This window comes from Cryptomeria japonica, chromosome 8 (assembly GCF_030272615.1).
Source record: "Cryptomeria japonica chromosome 8, Sugi_1.0, whole genome shotgun sequence".
NCBI classification, from domain to species: domain Eukaryota; kingdom Viridiplantae; phylum Streptophyta; class Pinopsida; order Cupressales; family Cupressaceae; genus Cryptomeria; species Cryptomeria japonica.
In genome coordinates, this window is record NC_081412.1 from 718,978,942 (window position 1) to 718,993,188 (window position 14,247).

General features: G+C 37.0%; 1 protein-coding gene across 1 annotated transcript in view; it reads right to left on the bottom strand.

The window, feature by feature from the left end:
- Positions 1 to 1,001: 1,001 nt before the first annotated feature.
- Positions 1,002 to 14,247, bottom strand: part of LOC131074228 (uncharacterized) — a 64,977-nt gene continuing 51,731 nt past the window's right edge. Inside the window, exons 4-7 of the mRNA XM_058010805.2 lie at positions 3,382 to 4,071; positions 2,018 to 2,092; positions 1,599 to 1,718; positions 1,002 to 1,492 (exon numbers count right to left, since the gene is read on the bottom strand). Of these exons, the coding sequence (XP_057866788.1) occupies positions 1,232 to 1,492; positions 1,599 to 1,718; positions 2,018 to 2,092; positions 3,382 to 4,071 (1,146 nt within the window). The 3' untranslated portion in view covers positions 1,002 to 1,231. The remainder of the gene's footprint in view (positions 1,493 to 1,598; positions 1,719 to 2,017; positions 2,093 to 3,381; positions 4,072 to 14,247) is intronic.

The window sequence follows — 14,247 nt, forward strand, 5'->3', positions numbered from 1 at the left end:
TACAACAAATAGTTGTGTTGAGATCTATTAGAATCTCTATCTGCTTGTGATGACTTCTTCGTCAATATTTCTTCACTAGAAGTTCAACCATTGCTACCAAGATTCATCCTGCTGTTGTTTCTATATATATCATGGCTTTTTCAAATGCTTGTGACAATTCTCTTCACCATGTTCATACATGTTGAGATTAATACTTACCAAACATCTCACATTTGTTTGTAGAATCACATCACTGAGGTCTCAATAAAATTATTGAAGACATTGTCATCCTCTTTGATGATAGCTCTCCAATTGATTAACACCATCTTTGGATGTTTTTAAAATACATTAAAACCTTCATGTTCAATCTCCTTCACCTCTACATTTTTTCATGATGACAAATTCTATGGTTGTACCTAAAGTTTATTGATTAGATCCAGGCATATTTCAGAGTAAGAATGGCAAAATGAAAACATTTCCTAGCGATCTTCATCTTGTCTCCCTTGATTCCACCTTTAGAATAAGAATTCAGCAGATATGCATGGGGTTTTTTCTTCCAAAAGGGAGATGCATTGTTCATTGTAAGAGGCCTACTCCAATACTTGTTACAAGACCATTTGTTTTGACCACCTTCATCATCTATAGCATGAAAGAAGATGGTCCTCTGAGGCTTATCTCTCTCTTCTTGGCAGGAATCTCTTCACATTCTTGCTTCTTTGGAGTATCTAACATGGCTTATATGTAGAGATTGAGAACCATCCTTTTCACCCACCTATGCTATGTGTAAGGGGAATGTTAATGTAAATAATACATTATTCCGTGAGTTTCAAAATAAAGTAGCAACTTCCATTGTGCAGATTGTTAGATCCTATCAGTGAACAAGATAGGTTACAAATATCACACATATATATGCTAATCTCAAAAACTGAAAGTGAAAAATACCGCCTTTATTCTTCAAGTATTAAAAGCTATTTCAATTTCCCCTTAGCATCATGCATAGCATATCCTCTTGGCCAAACCACTAAGAAAGGATCAGATTATATATTGACACATGTTAAACTATTCTAATCAGCAAGAAATGCATGATTGTAATTTCGTTATGAATGATGGCCCCTTCTCAAATCAGCATTCTCAAAATCACATTGAATTGATCTTTCATCAACATATGAAGTTTGAACTGCAAAACATGGAGTGCAACAAAAAATATATGCATCATCAATACACCTGGAATAAATAGAAAACCCACAACCATCTATCCATCCTCAAGCGTTTCTCTATGGACATGCATACATGACGTGCTACAATATTTATAGTTGTATCTATGGAAAGGTACTTTTCCGGCCAGCGAGATTGTACAGCATGAGCACCGAAGATCACAACTCACATCCCTAGTTTCTACACTGTTTGGTAGTGCAGAAGCAGTATTTCCAGAGTTGTTGCCAAGCACTGAAAATCTCTTCATAGCAGCTGCAGCTCGTTTTTCTCTCTCTAAGGCTTGTGCCTTCAATAATTCCTGTAACAAATAAATAAATATGCTTAGAACCCATCAACCTTAATGTCAGCAACAAGTTTTAGGCCTCAAAATGATGTAATGAAGATTGATGACATGTGACAAAAACCTCTTGAAATGCCTGTGAATTCATGTTGGGCAGTGCCTTTCCTTTCTGAATAAGGTAGGAGACGCCATCCTGTCCATAATGCACAATTGCAGAAGCTGCTTGTTCATTAAGTGATTTTTCCTGCAACAGAAATGTAACCCTAAACTGAGAAAAGACAAAACTAATTTATTATAAGAGTAATATTTCACTAAAAAATAGAGTGAAAAATAGAGTGCAACTCTTTTTTAGCTTGTTTTATTCAGTAGTAAGTGTCAAGTCTAGATTACAAAGAACATGCTCATTAATGTCAGAGACAACAATGAGCCCTCTCTGATTCAGAAGTTCAAAAGGCAGGGCAATATGAACATTCCCATTCAGTCCTAAAAGGCACAGAAAGCTAAAAGAAACAAAAAATAGATTTGACCACAAGGACAATCTACCTGTGCCTTCTCTTTTTCTTTACGCAATTTCTTCATCTCCTTTGCTTTGGCTTTCTTCTTGGCATCTTTCTCTGCCTATAAATGTAACAGGTTAGAGAGGATTCTATCTAGAAAAACAGATCAACCACAAACAACTGGCAAGAAACGAAATTCATGACAGATTAGTAAAAGATGGTGTAATCTATTTTTACAATTCTGATTAATGAAAGGACTATAGGCATGCATGAACTTGGAGAGTTTCAATGTAGCATGATTGAAAGAGGTTTTATGAATGGTTAATGAATATAGAATCAATAAAACCTGAGTTGTCACCATAGTCCTCAAAGCAAAAAACATACAGTATAACAACCACCAGCATTGTATCAACCTATTGCTCAGCAAAGTTAAGGCATGAAGAAGAATAAAAAAGCAATAGTTAACTGGCTAAACAAACAGGAAGAAGACATTGCAATAATATATCCTTGTTATGCAAGTGTTCTTGATAGAACTGAAGCCACTGAAAGGATTCTGAGCAATGAAAGGGCAAGAAGAGAATGTACGGTGGCTGCACAACAAATTCAGCATTGCACTGTCCCCGAGAGAGAATTCAATTAAACGAATTTTAATCTGAGTACATGGTCCAAGCTGGACCCTGGAATGCATTCCAAGGTGGACAAACACAGGGAAGGGCAGCAGTGTGGACCTGAAATGCTAAAGGAAGGCCCAGGACCCACCTCCACACTGGTCAACATATCTGACCTCTCAACAGTCCAAACCTCTGAAGATATCCTCCACTAATAACTTCTAGTGACATGTCTTATATGTTTCTGTCTTATACATGTGTATCGTTGGTTAGAATTTCTACTTTTGTGTAGCTCTAGTCTCTATCAGGATTATAATCTCTTGATCCTCTATGCTCCTTTTCATCCAGGTGGCTAATTTGTTAAAAACCCCTTCTGATCCAAGTGATCTTTACCCTGGATCTTTTTACTTTCTCTTTGCAAGTTTATTTTTATTGAAAAAGAAAATAGAATCTTTTCCTTTCCGTCACAAAGAGGTCAACAAAATAAAGCCATCATATGATCATTGGAGGTTTGCAGAAATTTTATGTATATGTGATTCAAAACAAGATTGATTCCAGATCACTGAACTTATGTGAAAAAGAAAAATTGAAGTTGCATTGACATGATAGGCTATAAAAAATGTTCTGAAAAGAAACCTATCATCTATGAACACAGGAATCATGTTTCCATTTTCCCTTGAATAATATAGTCATGGATTTTCAGAGCTCCACCAGACAACTTTTAGCAACTGATGCATTTCACGTTGAGCAAAACTCCAGCATCTTACAATTCATTTAAATTCAGCAATAAAATTCAAATTACCTGCTTTGCTGCTTGGGCAGCTTCAATTTCTGCTGTCAGTGGACTTGGCACATTGGCCACATGCCAATCCCACTTATCAGGATATGCAGCCATGAAACGCCGAAATACATTTCTTGTATCCTTGTCTTCTGCCAATAAATATGGTGTCCGACCTCTCTCATCTTTAGCGCAAGGGTCGCTGCCTTGCTCCAGCAACTCAAGAACATGTGATGTGTTGCCAGACTTTGCTGCTTCGTGGAGAGGGGTTGACTGGTTTACCATTGTTGTATTGCTGATATTACTAACATCAGAAATGCATAAACCATCCAGATGTTCCAACTCAGAAGAAACTTCAGGAATTATTTCCTTTTCTATTTTGTTCTTGTTTTTCATTTTGATTTCAGTTACCACTTTGTTATTCCCTTTCTCTCTATCTGAGCTTGTAGCTGGTTCTTCTAGTTGGTTGGGAACCTGCATCTCTGCTCTTTCAGTAAAGTGTACACATGTCAGTTGACTGTAAATCCTGTTTGCTTCTTTCAGAGTTGGCCTGCGTGTGGTGAATGGTATGCGTCTAACACGAATATCACGGTAACTCAAAGGTGGATTTTCACCAGTGAAAAAGATCTGTCCATTGCTTGAAGGAGCATAAATATATATGCACAATGCTAAGTCCAAGTAACATTTCCAAGCAGCAAGCAACTCTAGAATTTCCTGTATAGAGCAATCATAAAAGTAGATTACTTTGCAATATTTCACTGGCAAAGTGACATAAACATAAAAAGACAACAATTACATTTAAACAAAATAGCAATTGCTGATAGTATTCTGCAAACAAATTCTACTGAATGCAAGCAGACACACAGTTATCAGCGAATGGTGGCATATACAAACTGCTAAATAGAGATAGAACATGGAAGACAGTGCTGAGAAAGAAAATGGATGTTTTGTATAACTAAATATGTATCCCAACACACTCCAAAGGTCCAATAATCACACACCGGGTGTCAACAAAATATGAAGAATTGTTCTAAAGGTCATAAACAGATAGGGCTACTTAAGTTTTAGCACTGCAAAGAAGGGATAGGATTTAATAGAGATAACTGAATGTAGAATTCATCGGAACTATGTCTATGTTCCAAACAAAAGCTTATAAAAATATTCCAAACCATGGAATCCAATTTCATACAGCTAAGCAAATATTCAAGTAACAGATGTGGTGATGTACTGGCAATGGGTGTAACTAGAACATGACATGTTAAAATGCCTCCCGCTGCAATAAGGTGGCCCAATAGCAATATTTCCTGAATAAGATGATAAAATCAGACAATAAACATACATAAAGAACCATTAAATCTAAACAAAACATCAATCTTTAAATAGTAGCTAGCAAAATATTTTATTAATAGTGAGATGGATGGATTGTGTTAATTTTGTAACGTCGGTCCTACTATTTCATGCTTCTGATATATATATATATTAATTTGATTACATATACTAATATGTTAACGTTAACTAATGATGAATAAAACCAAAGTTAACTTATCGCGTTTGACCAACAGTTACACCATTCATGGTATCGGGTGGTAAAGCGATTCTCAAACAAGTTGCACTCCTTCCGAGTGGGTAAGTAAACGGTGACTAGTTTATATACTATGGTGAGAGGTACGTAGGGAAGAGATGTGTCTTCCCACGTGGGAAGACATATCTCTTCACTACGTAACCCCTCATCCACTTATATAGCATGCTTACATTGAGGAGGAGGATGCACACACCGAAATTGATAAGTGTGGTGCATCTTTAAAACACGCTATAGCAGATAAAATACAACTTTCAGATCATATCTCCATCTCTTCTATTTTGATCACAGAATTTTGAAAGAACTTAACATGGTATCAGAGCCAGGTCCAGGCTAGGAGCCCCAAGCACACAAGAGGTGTGGCTTAGGGGGGGTGTTGGTGTTGGAAATAAGCCACACCCGGACCGACGATGGACTGGTCCAAGAGGGGCCAGTAGCTTAGTGGTAGAGCACTCCAGCAGCGTATGGAAGGTCCTAGGTTCAAGTCATCGCTGGTTGAAGAAAGGGTGAACAAAGTTTGGCTTCCAAGATCAAATAGGAGGAGTTGAAGACTAATTTTTGAAGCTTCAAAAAGTGTTGCAGCATCATTTCCAAACATTTGCAAGCTCCCATTGGCTACAAGAGGTAGGTTTTTTAACATTTTTTTCCAACTATTTTTGTTTCACAATTTGTCAAACATGAAATGTTAATTCTTTTTCATTATTTTGTTTTTGTTTTTGTTTTTGAATATGTTTATGTTATTTCTTGCCATAGGAACTAGAATGGCATCTACCTCTTCCTCCATTGGCAATGAACAAACAATTACAAAACAAAGAAATGATCCAAATTCTCCCTTTATGGAAGTATGTTGACATTATAAAACCACTTCCAGGAGGTGGGGGATTTTGTTGGAGATGCCAAGGATGTGATATTGAATGTGATAGTTCATATTATCGGGCGGTAGGCCATTTGTGTGGAATAAAAGGAAGAGGCATCAAAAAATGCCCTGGAAAAGATGGTAAACCTATACCAGATGAGACAATGATGAAATATATTAGGGAGCATGAGGAGGCAGAAGAGAGAGAGAAGGCCATAGATTGAAACAAACCGCACCAAAGATCACAAGGGGAATGCAAGCCCCATCTAATCTTGATGTTGTAGTAGAAGACCACCCCTTCTTTTCCACAGTTGAACCTCAAAGTGAAGCACCCTTGCAACGCAAAAGAACAAAGGGGTCTTTAGAAACTACATTTCAAAATGAGAGTCGAGACATTGTTGACCAAGATGTAGCAAGGTGCATATATGCAAATGGGTTGGCTTTCAATGTTGTTCGCTCCCCAAATTGGAAGCAAATGTTGAGAAGTGTTAATGAAGCTCCAAGAGGGTATAAGGGCCCAGGTTATGAGAAGGTACGTGGAACATTATTGGAGAAAAAGGTGAAGGGGGTTGAAGATGCATTGAAACCCATAAGGGATTCATGGGCTAAGACAAGGGTATCAATTGTTTCAGATGGGTGGAAAGATTCTAAAAATCGTCCCTTGATCAATGTCATAGCGGTGTCCCCTAAAGGGGCAATGTTTTTGAAAGTTGTGGATTGTGAGGGCCAAGTAAAAGATGGCCAATTTATTGCAGATACTCTCATCTCCGCCATTGAGTTAGTGGGACCCCGCAATGTTGTCCAAGTCATAACGAACAATGCAAAAAATTGTAGAGTTGTTGGTTTGTTGGTTGAGGAATGCTATGATCACATCTTTTGGACACCTTGTGCGGTACATTCACTCAATCTTATGCTACAAAGGATTGGGACTAAAATAAAATGGATCAGAGATGTGTATGCAGAGGCTAAGGGCATCCAGATGTTCATCACAAACCACGACGTCTCAAGGGATTTTTAGATCCTTTTCGGATTTGGAGCTATTGAAGGTAGGTGAAATAGTAATTTAATTTTACATTTTCTGATTTTTTTAATTTTCAATGTTCATAATATCATTGTGTAAGCTATATTGTGTATTCTTCTTTAAAGTTTGGCTTTATTTTTTAATCATTTTGGCATTACTTTATGTTATAGGTTGTTGAGACCCGTTTTGCATCAAACACAATCGTCTTAAGACGACTTGTGAAAGTTAGAGTGGCACTATGCAATATGGTGATCAGCAACAATTGGACTGTATGGAAGCAAAGTAGCAGTGAGAGGGCAGCATAAATTAGGGACCGAATATTGAATGAGAACTGGTGGGATCTTATGACATATCTCCTTAGTATCACTAAGCCCATTATGAGCATGATTCGCTATACCGACATGGATAGGCCTTGCATTGGTGAGATTTATGATGGCATTGACTCAATGCATGAAAAAATGAAGTGCACTATAAATGCAAGAGAGAAAGACCCCAATGAGAAATTCTTCAAAGAAGTGGAGGCAATTGTTGTTGAAAGGTGGAATAAGATGACCACTCCTTTGCATCTTCGTGCCTATGCCTTGACACCAAAGTATTATAGCAATCAATTTCTTGAAAAACCAGGAAGGATTCCACCATGGAGAGATCTAGAAGTATCTGATGGGTACAAGGCAGCATTTCTTAGACTATATCCCAATGATAATTTGTGAGATACTGTTACAAATGAGTTCATAGAATTTGCAAATGGGAATGGTCTAAGTGTTGATGCTCTTCGCCATAGATCCAAGAAGGATGCTCATAGTTGGTGGTACTTCCAGGGCGCATGTTTCCAACACCTACAACCCTTTCCTATCAAAGTTTTATCACAAGTAAGCATTGTGAGGTATTCACACCTCGCCCCATTGAAAATGGAGACCCCCACTTTTTTCTTTCTAGGTTGTTTTAGGATCTTTGCTATTAATCTTTGCATTGAAGGGATAGAGTTTCTCAAGTAGCTAGAGGGTCATCATGTCAGGTTGGTCTCCTGAGTGGAGTGAAGTAAGCATGTTGCAAGAATGATTCATTGGTGAAAGACTTGAGGATTGAACAAACTGAGCAAAGTCAAGTGAAAGGACTAAGTCAAGAGTCTTTCCTAAGGATGAGTACCTTGCCCCTTGATTGGACTGAAACTTTCCTGAGACCCTGTACCTTGCTAAGGACACGAGACCATATACCTCTCTAAGGACTCAGGGCAAATTTTTGCATTTAGCTCCAAAACCTTACCAAGGGTCAAGAGAGAATTCGAGAAATCATGTACTTTGCAGATGCTTGAGAGCGAACTTTCCAAATTATGTACCTTCCAAAGGACCAAGAGCAAACATTTTATCAAGACATGTACCTCACAAAGGTCATTGAGCGAATTTCATCTCCAAGTCATGTCCTTGCTAAGGTCCTAGAGTGAACTATGTCCTTGGAGAGGTCCTAGAGCGAATGTCCTTAGAGCAGTCCTAGAGCGAATGTCCTTGGAGAGGACATAGAGCGAATTTCTCCAAATCATGTACCTTGCCTCAAACTTGGAGCGAATTTTCATCTTAAGACCATGTACCTTGGCCACCAAATAGAGAGAAGTTTACCCAAATAGCATACCTTGCCCAAGGTCAAGAGCGAAATTGGAAAATTATGTCCCTTGCCTCAAATTTTGAGCGAAATTTGCTTGATTCCTGTCCCTTACCTTGATCTAGGAGCGAATTTCCTCTTTTGGGCCATGGCTAGCAATTCAAATGTATTTTAGCTCCAAACATAATTCCAATTCAAAAGGAAAATGTTCAAGTTGGCCTCACCCTAAAAGGACACATCTCCTCATTAAGACATCTATATAGGAAGACTCAAAGCATTCATTCAATCACTAATTCACAGCAGGTTCTTCCTTCAACAGCAAATTTCATTAACAAGGCAAAGAATCAAATCAACATCATTAGCAAATCTGATCAGCAAGACAGCGAATTTAATCTGCAAGGGAGCACATCATTAACAAAGACAGTGAATTCAGTTATCAAAAGGAGCGACCTCCCCTATAGAAACACATATCAGACCTGCAAAGTATAGAATAAGAGATCTCGTCAAAATGGGAGTGTATAAAGGTTATATATCATGTGAGATTGATGCCCATTTGTTTGTTTTGCAGGAGGTAAGAAGAGATCAAAAGGACCAGGTTGGAGGAAGATTGTAACAGGTATCTCAAGCAGAGATAATACAACCACCATTAGACAGGATATACAAGCAAGGACGGAGGGATGACTCAGCCATGACAAGTACTTCCTATCACCACTATGCAAGTTCAAGAAGAAGCTTCATCAAACACAAGGGTATTTAGAAAGGAAGAATCTCAAGACTCCCATCACATCCTGACGGCATAAGTGAAGAGCACACAATTATACTGAGAGGGGGGGGGGGGGGGGTGAATCAGTATAACAACAAATTTCACCAACTTAAACTTTTTCAACATCAATCATAAGTATATAACTTATCTCATACACATATTCATTGCATCCAAATATTCATATGAGATCTAACAAATAAGAACACAAGTAGAACACAAGATATATACGTGGAAACCCTTACGGGAGAAAACCACGGTAAATCAATGCTTTTATATTTCTTCTTTTACAATATTTTGTAGGCACCAGCCCCTAACTCTGTGAGCACCAACCCACTGGAAGCACCAACTCCCCAATCCAGAATTAGCGAGCACCAACCCACTTCTCATAAATCTGATTTTCCATCTTGACAATGTTGCTATAACAACGAATGATGGACATTACAATCTTTTCAAATCTGCATATATCCCTTTTTAGGATCTGTAATAATTCACTCTTCTATAACTGCTGGATTTTCTTCTTTATATTTGCATTAACATCCTCTTTCATATCTTTTGTATATTAATCCGATCTTTGTCTTCAAGAACTGTGCATACATCCGAAGGTAATCTTCACCAATCTGCTATAATGAGTATTACTAATCAGTCATACAGACCTGCTCATACTCTCCTCATAAATCTGTGATACAAATCTATTTATAAACCCTACCCATAATCTGCCCGTATACCTGGAACTAATCTTCTCACAGTCTTCCTATAAATCTGCACTTGATCCTCTTAAAACTCTTCTTATATTTTTAGTTCTATGTACCTCTCTACCTCATGTATAGGCTGTTCTGTTTCTAGCATTATTAACACACTCTATTCTGTCAGCAACTTATTATGTTTCCAGCATCACCTTGCCAACGCTACCACACACTCACCTCACACCGTCAATCACTTTTTCAGCACTATATTCACACATATACCGCATCAACTAAACAATGAATTGTATTTTCTTTTTATATCTTTAGAACCTTTTATTGAAAGGTTGTGACTTTTTAACCCTAGTGGCGGTGACTTTTCTAGATCATAATCATATCATTTTGTTTTATAATTGATCTTTTATCGGGCTTGCTCCTTTAACCATACTTAATAAATAAAAAAATAAAACTCACAAGCCTTTGTCAGTTATTATCACCGTCTCCTCTTCTATCACAAATCGTGCTTTATCATATTCATATTAACATTGCTTAGACATTAAAATTCTGTGTAGTTGACCGTCTTACTACAGTCAGCTCTATCATTTTATAAGTCAACCATATGTTTGCTGACCATATCGATCATATTGATCACAAAAAGTCGACATCTTTCATGATTGTTGTCTTATGCATTCCGCCCTAAGCAATTTCATATAAACGCTGCTATCATTAAATCGCTTCCTTTAACACAGGTTCGTATATCTTCATAGACTTTCCATTCGCACATTTGGAGTTGTTGTCAACTTTGGAGACTCTTCTTTAATACACGTGGTGTCTTTATCTTCTCTTTTGGTCGCTTGCATTTTCTTCTTATGTAACGCTGCATGAATAAACACATCATATCTCATACTCAAATCAACTGATTTCTTTAATCGCTGTTCTGAACCTTTGTTCCACCTCAGTCGCTGACTCAATAATATTAAATTCAACTTTAATAGAGGCGGTTTGTATAAACAAAGTCACTACCTCTTTAATTAATCAAGTCACACCCTCCACAAACTTATTTGCTATTCATTTCAATTAATAGAACTAATTTTTAATCACTGCTGTATGTTTGTTGTCTGTAATCACATTGTGAATCACTTTATGTTAATCTTCTTCTTACTGTAGTTAATGTCACCAATTATAGGTTTTACCCATCACTTTCACATTCTCTAATACGTAGAATAATAACTACGTAATTGCTGGCTACCATCATTCCATCTTTATGGAATAGACTTCAATCTGTGGCAATATTCACATTGATCTTTTGCCTGGGCTGATCACGTGATATTTCCACGATCTTCTTAATTGTTGAGAATACTACGACTCTGTATACTATGTATTGCTGCTAACAGTATTAGAATGAATTCTGAAGATGTTTTGTTACTGCTGTATCATACACAGTCTACCTGCTCATAATGCTATGTGTACCAATCTGCATGGTATATGTACACAGTATGGTATATGCAAATTACTGTCATTCTAAGAATATACTATTTGAAACCTTTTATTGATGTGTATATATATTTCAGTATGTTATTCACAAGCTGGTAGAATGACAAGAATGGTCACCGTAGCTGCTTCTGTTAGATATTTCTCTGCATACGCGTAGTTTGCTGTATATGTATGTTACACCAAATAAATGTATACATATCACTGTATCTTTTATGTTGTATCTTTATTTGACTGTATAATATGAATTGCTACTCTTTATAGTCTTTAACTCCTTTGACTTTTATCATCTTCATCATTCATAGAGTCATCATAGAGTCATCTTATATATATGGAGTTTATCTTCAATTCTGATCATTAATCTGATCATGGAAATGTCTTCAACATATAAATCACAGCTATCCAATTCCTTAACCATTACCTTTGACATGACTAATTTGTCTTCTTACATCTTTGACATCAATGACAATATTTCCATCAATAAGGAGATCAAAAGTTGCAAAGAAGAGATCACTCAACTACCTCAAAGCACTAGAGCATGAAGAAGACATAATCTTGAATTCCCTTCGGATTTCGATGTCAGTACATTAAAGAGTTACATTCAACCAGGTGCACCATTCATCAAATGTATCAAGAACAAGGGAAGAACAATCAAAGTCATCGCACAATATACATAATTAAAGAAGTAGATAGTTTCAGAAGAGTTAATCAAAGTCTGCTTCTCATCATCATTACACTAAGCAAACTGGATAATGTTAAGTATCAAGAGATATCTCTCAACAATCCTTCATGGTGATAAATCAAATTAAGTCTACAAAGTGCAAGATTGAGGTGGCATCCCAATCGCTACTCCACCAATCAAAAAGGTCCACATCAGCGCGTCTTGATTCAATGAACCAAGCTACCCATGGATGCACAAACTCTGATGTACCTGCCCTTGATGTTTATTGGTCCACACTCATTGAATGTAATTTTCTCATTGGCTAAGGAGAGTTTGTTGTAACAAACCCTAATTAGGGTTTCATTGTAAAATCTTGGCCATTGATGGAGAATCAATCCTAGCCGTTCATTGTAAATGAGCTCTCTATATAAAGCTCAAGCTCTCCATTTGTAAAGGTAAATAGGGAGTTAATAGTCAATAGATAGTCTTAAGAGAGTAGAATAGAAGTTAGAGTAGAGTAGGAAGAGAAGGCAGAAATTGTTGCCTAAGTTGTAAATGAACTCCATTTTCATTGAAGTTATGGTGAAGTGTGTTGTTTCTTTGCAATGTGCATGGTTTTTGTTGGATCTTCACCTTAGATGATAAATAAATTAGATTGAATGGAAGAATTTGGTGAATGTATTCATGTAGAATCCGCCTAATCCATACCACTAGCTTCTTATTGATTGTAAGTGTGCCTTGCGTGGTCAACTGGAATGATATGAGCTTAACTTCAAATTGTTACGCATCCATTGTTTATGCATTAACTTGAATAGTGATAAATGTTCGATGATAATGATTTGAACCTCGAATTTCCCCTGGGGGGTGATTTTTTGCAAATAGAGTGGATTTTTGTCTGGATTTTTGTCCAAGCTCATATCGAATTTCCCCTGGGAGGTTTTTTGTGTGCATTTTGATGAAATTGAGCATGGATTTTTGTCCAAGCATGGGTCAAATTTCCCTTATGGTGTAAATTTTGACACTTAAGTGATTTTTAAAGGGATTTTTCAATCCCAACTGATAGTGATTTTCCCCTGGAGGCTTTATTTTGGATTTAAATTGTAATATTTTAATAAATAAGCCCCATTTAATTGCTTTTAAATAATTATTAATGATTATTTAAAATTTAAAAGCAAAATTTAATAACTTGCAATAATCATTAAATGTTTGAACCTTCCAGAAGCAAGTTAGGGTTTCACCAAGCAAGTATTTATACAAGTGTTTTATCCCACATTGCTTGTGTGATGAAAGTGAAAGATGAAAGCAAGTATATGAGAGGAACTTCAGCATTATTTTATTATTATTTCTGCAAAGTGTCTCCATGAAAGCGATTTTTCTCCAAGTTGGGCGAATATTTTGCAAAGCGTTTTTGTGAAGTGTGGGATTCGGGATTTATTTTCCTCCATTTTTTCCAGCTTGCTGATCTATCCTCCTTGGCTGCCATTAAAGACCAGTTTCAGAATTTTGATTTTGCTAAGTTTGGCAATTTTTTCCAAATTTGGCATTTTTTGGTGAAAGTTGGCAAATTCATGTTTGAAGACTTGGGCGATTTTTCCTCCACCATTTTTGCTTGTTGTTCAGACCTTCATTGCTGCAGATTGCTGCCATTAACAACATTTTTCAGAATTCTGAAAATTTTGATTTTTGCTAAGGAAGGTGATTTTTTTGTGTTTGGGGTTTCCAATCCCAACTTGGGCGATTTTTCAGATTACTGCCATCCTTGCTACTGCAAATCAAGGCTGCCATTGACATCAATCTTCAGATTTCAATTTGGTGCCATACTTGGGAAAATTTTTATTTTTGCTGAGGTGATTTGGTGCCACATTTTGATGATTTTCGTGCATTCTTGGTGGCTGCCATCATTTCCAGCCTACTGATTCGCTTCAGATCTGAGGTTTGCTTCAGATTTTGACCTCCATTAATGGCTGCCATTAATTTTCAGAATTAAGTTTTTATTGCCCAGCCAATTCCAACTTAAACATTTAACATTTGGAGGTGTTTTATGGAGTTTTCTGTGCATTTTTTAGACCATTTTATCGCTGTTGCAGGTCTGAAACTCCATTGTTAGGCAGTTGTCCTCAGAAATTTTCATTTCCAGCCACCTAACCAGTTTTGGCAAATTTGCTTGGGGCTGTTTCCTTAGCCATTTTTCATCATTTTCAGGGATTTAAACCACTTTGCAAGGTGCTGGTAAGTCTGAAGTA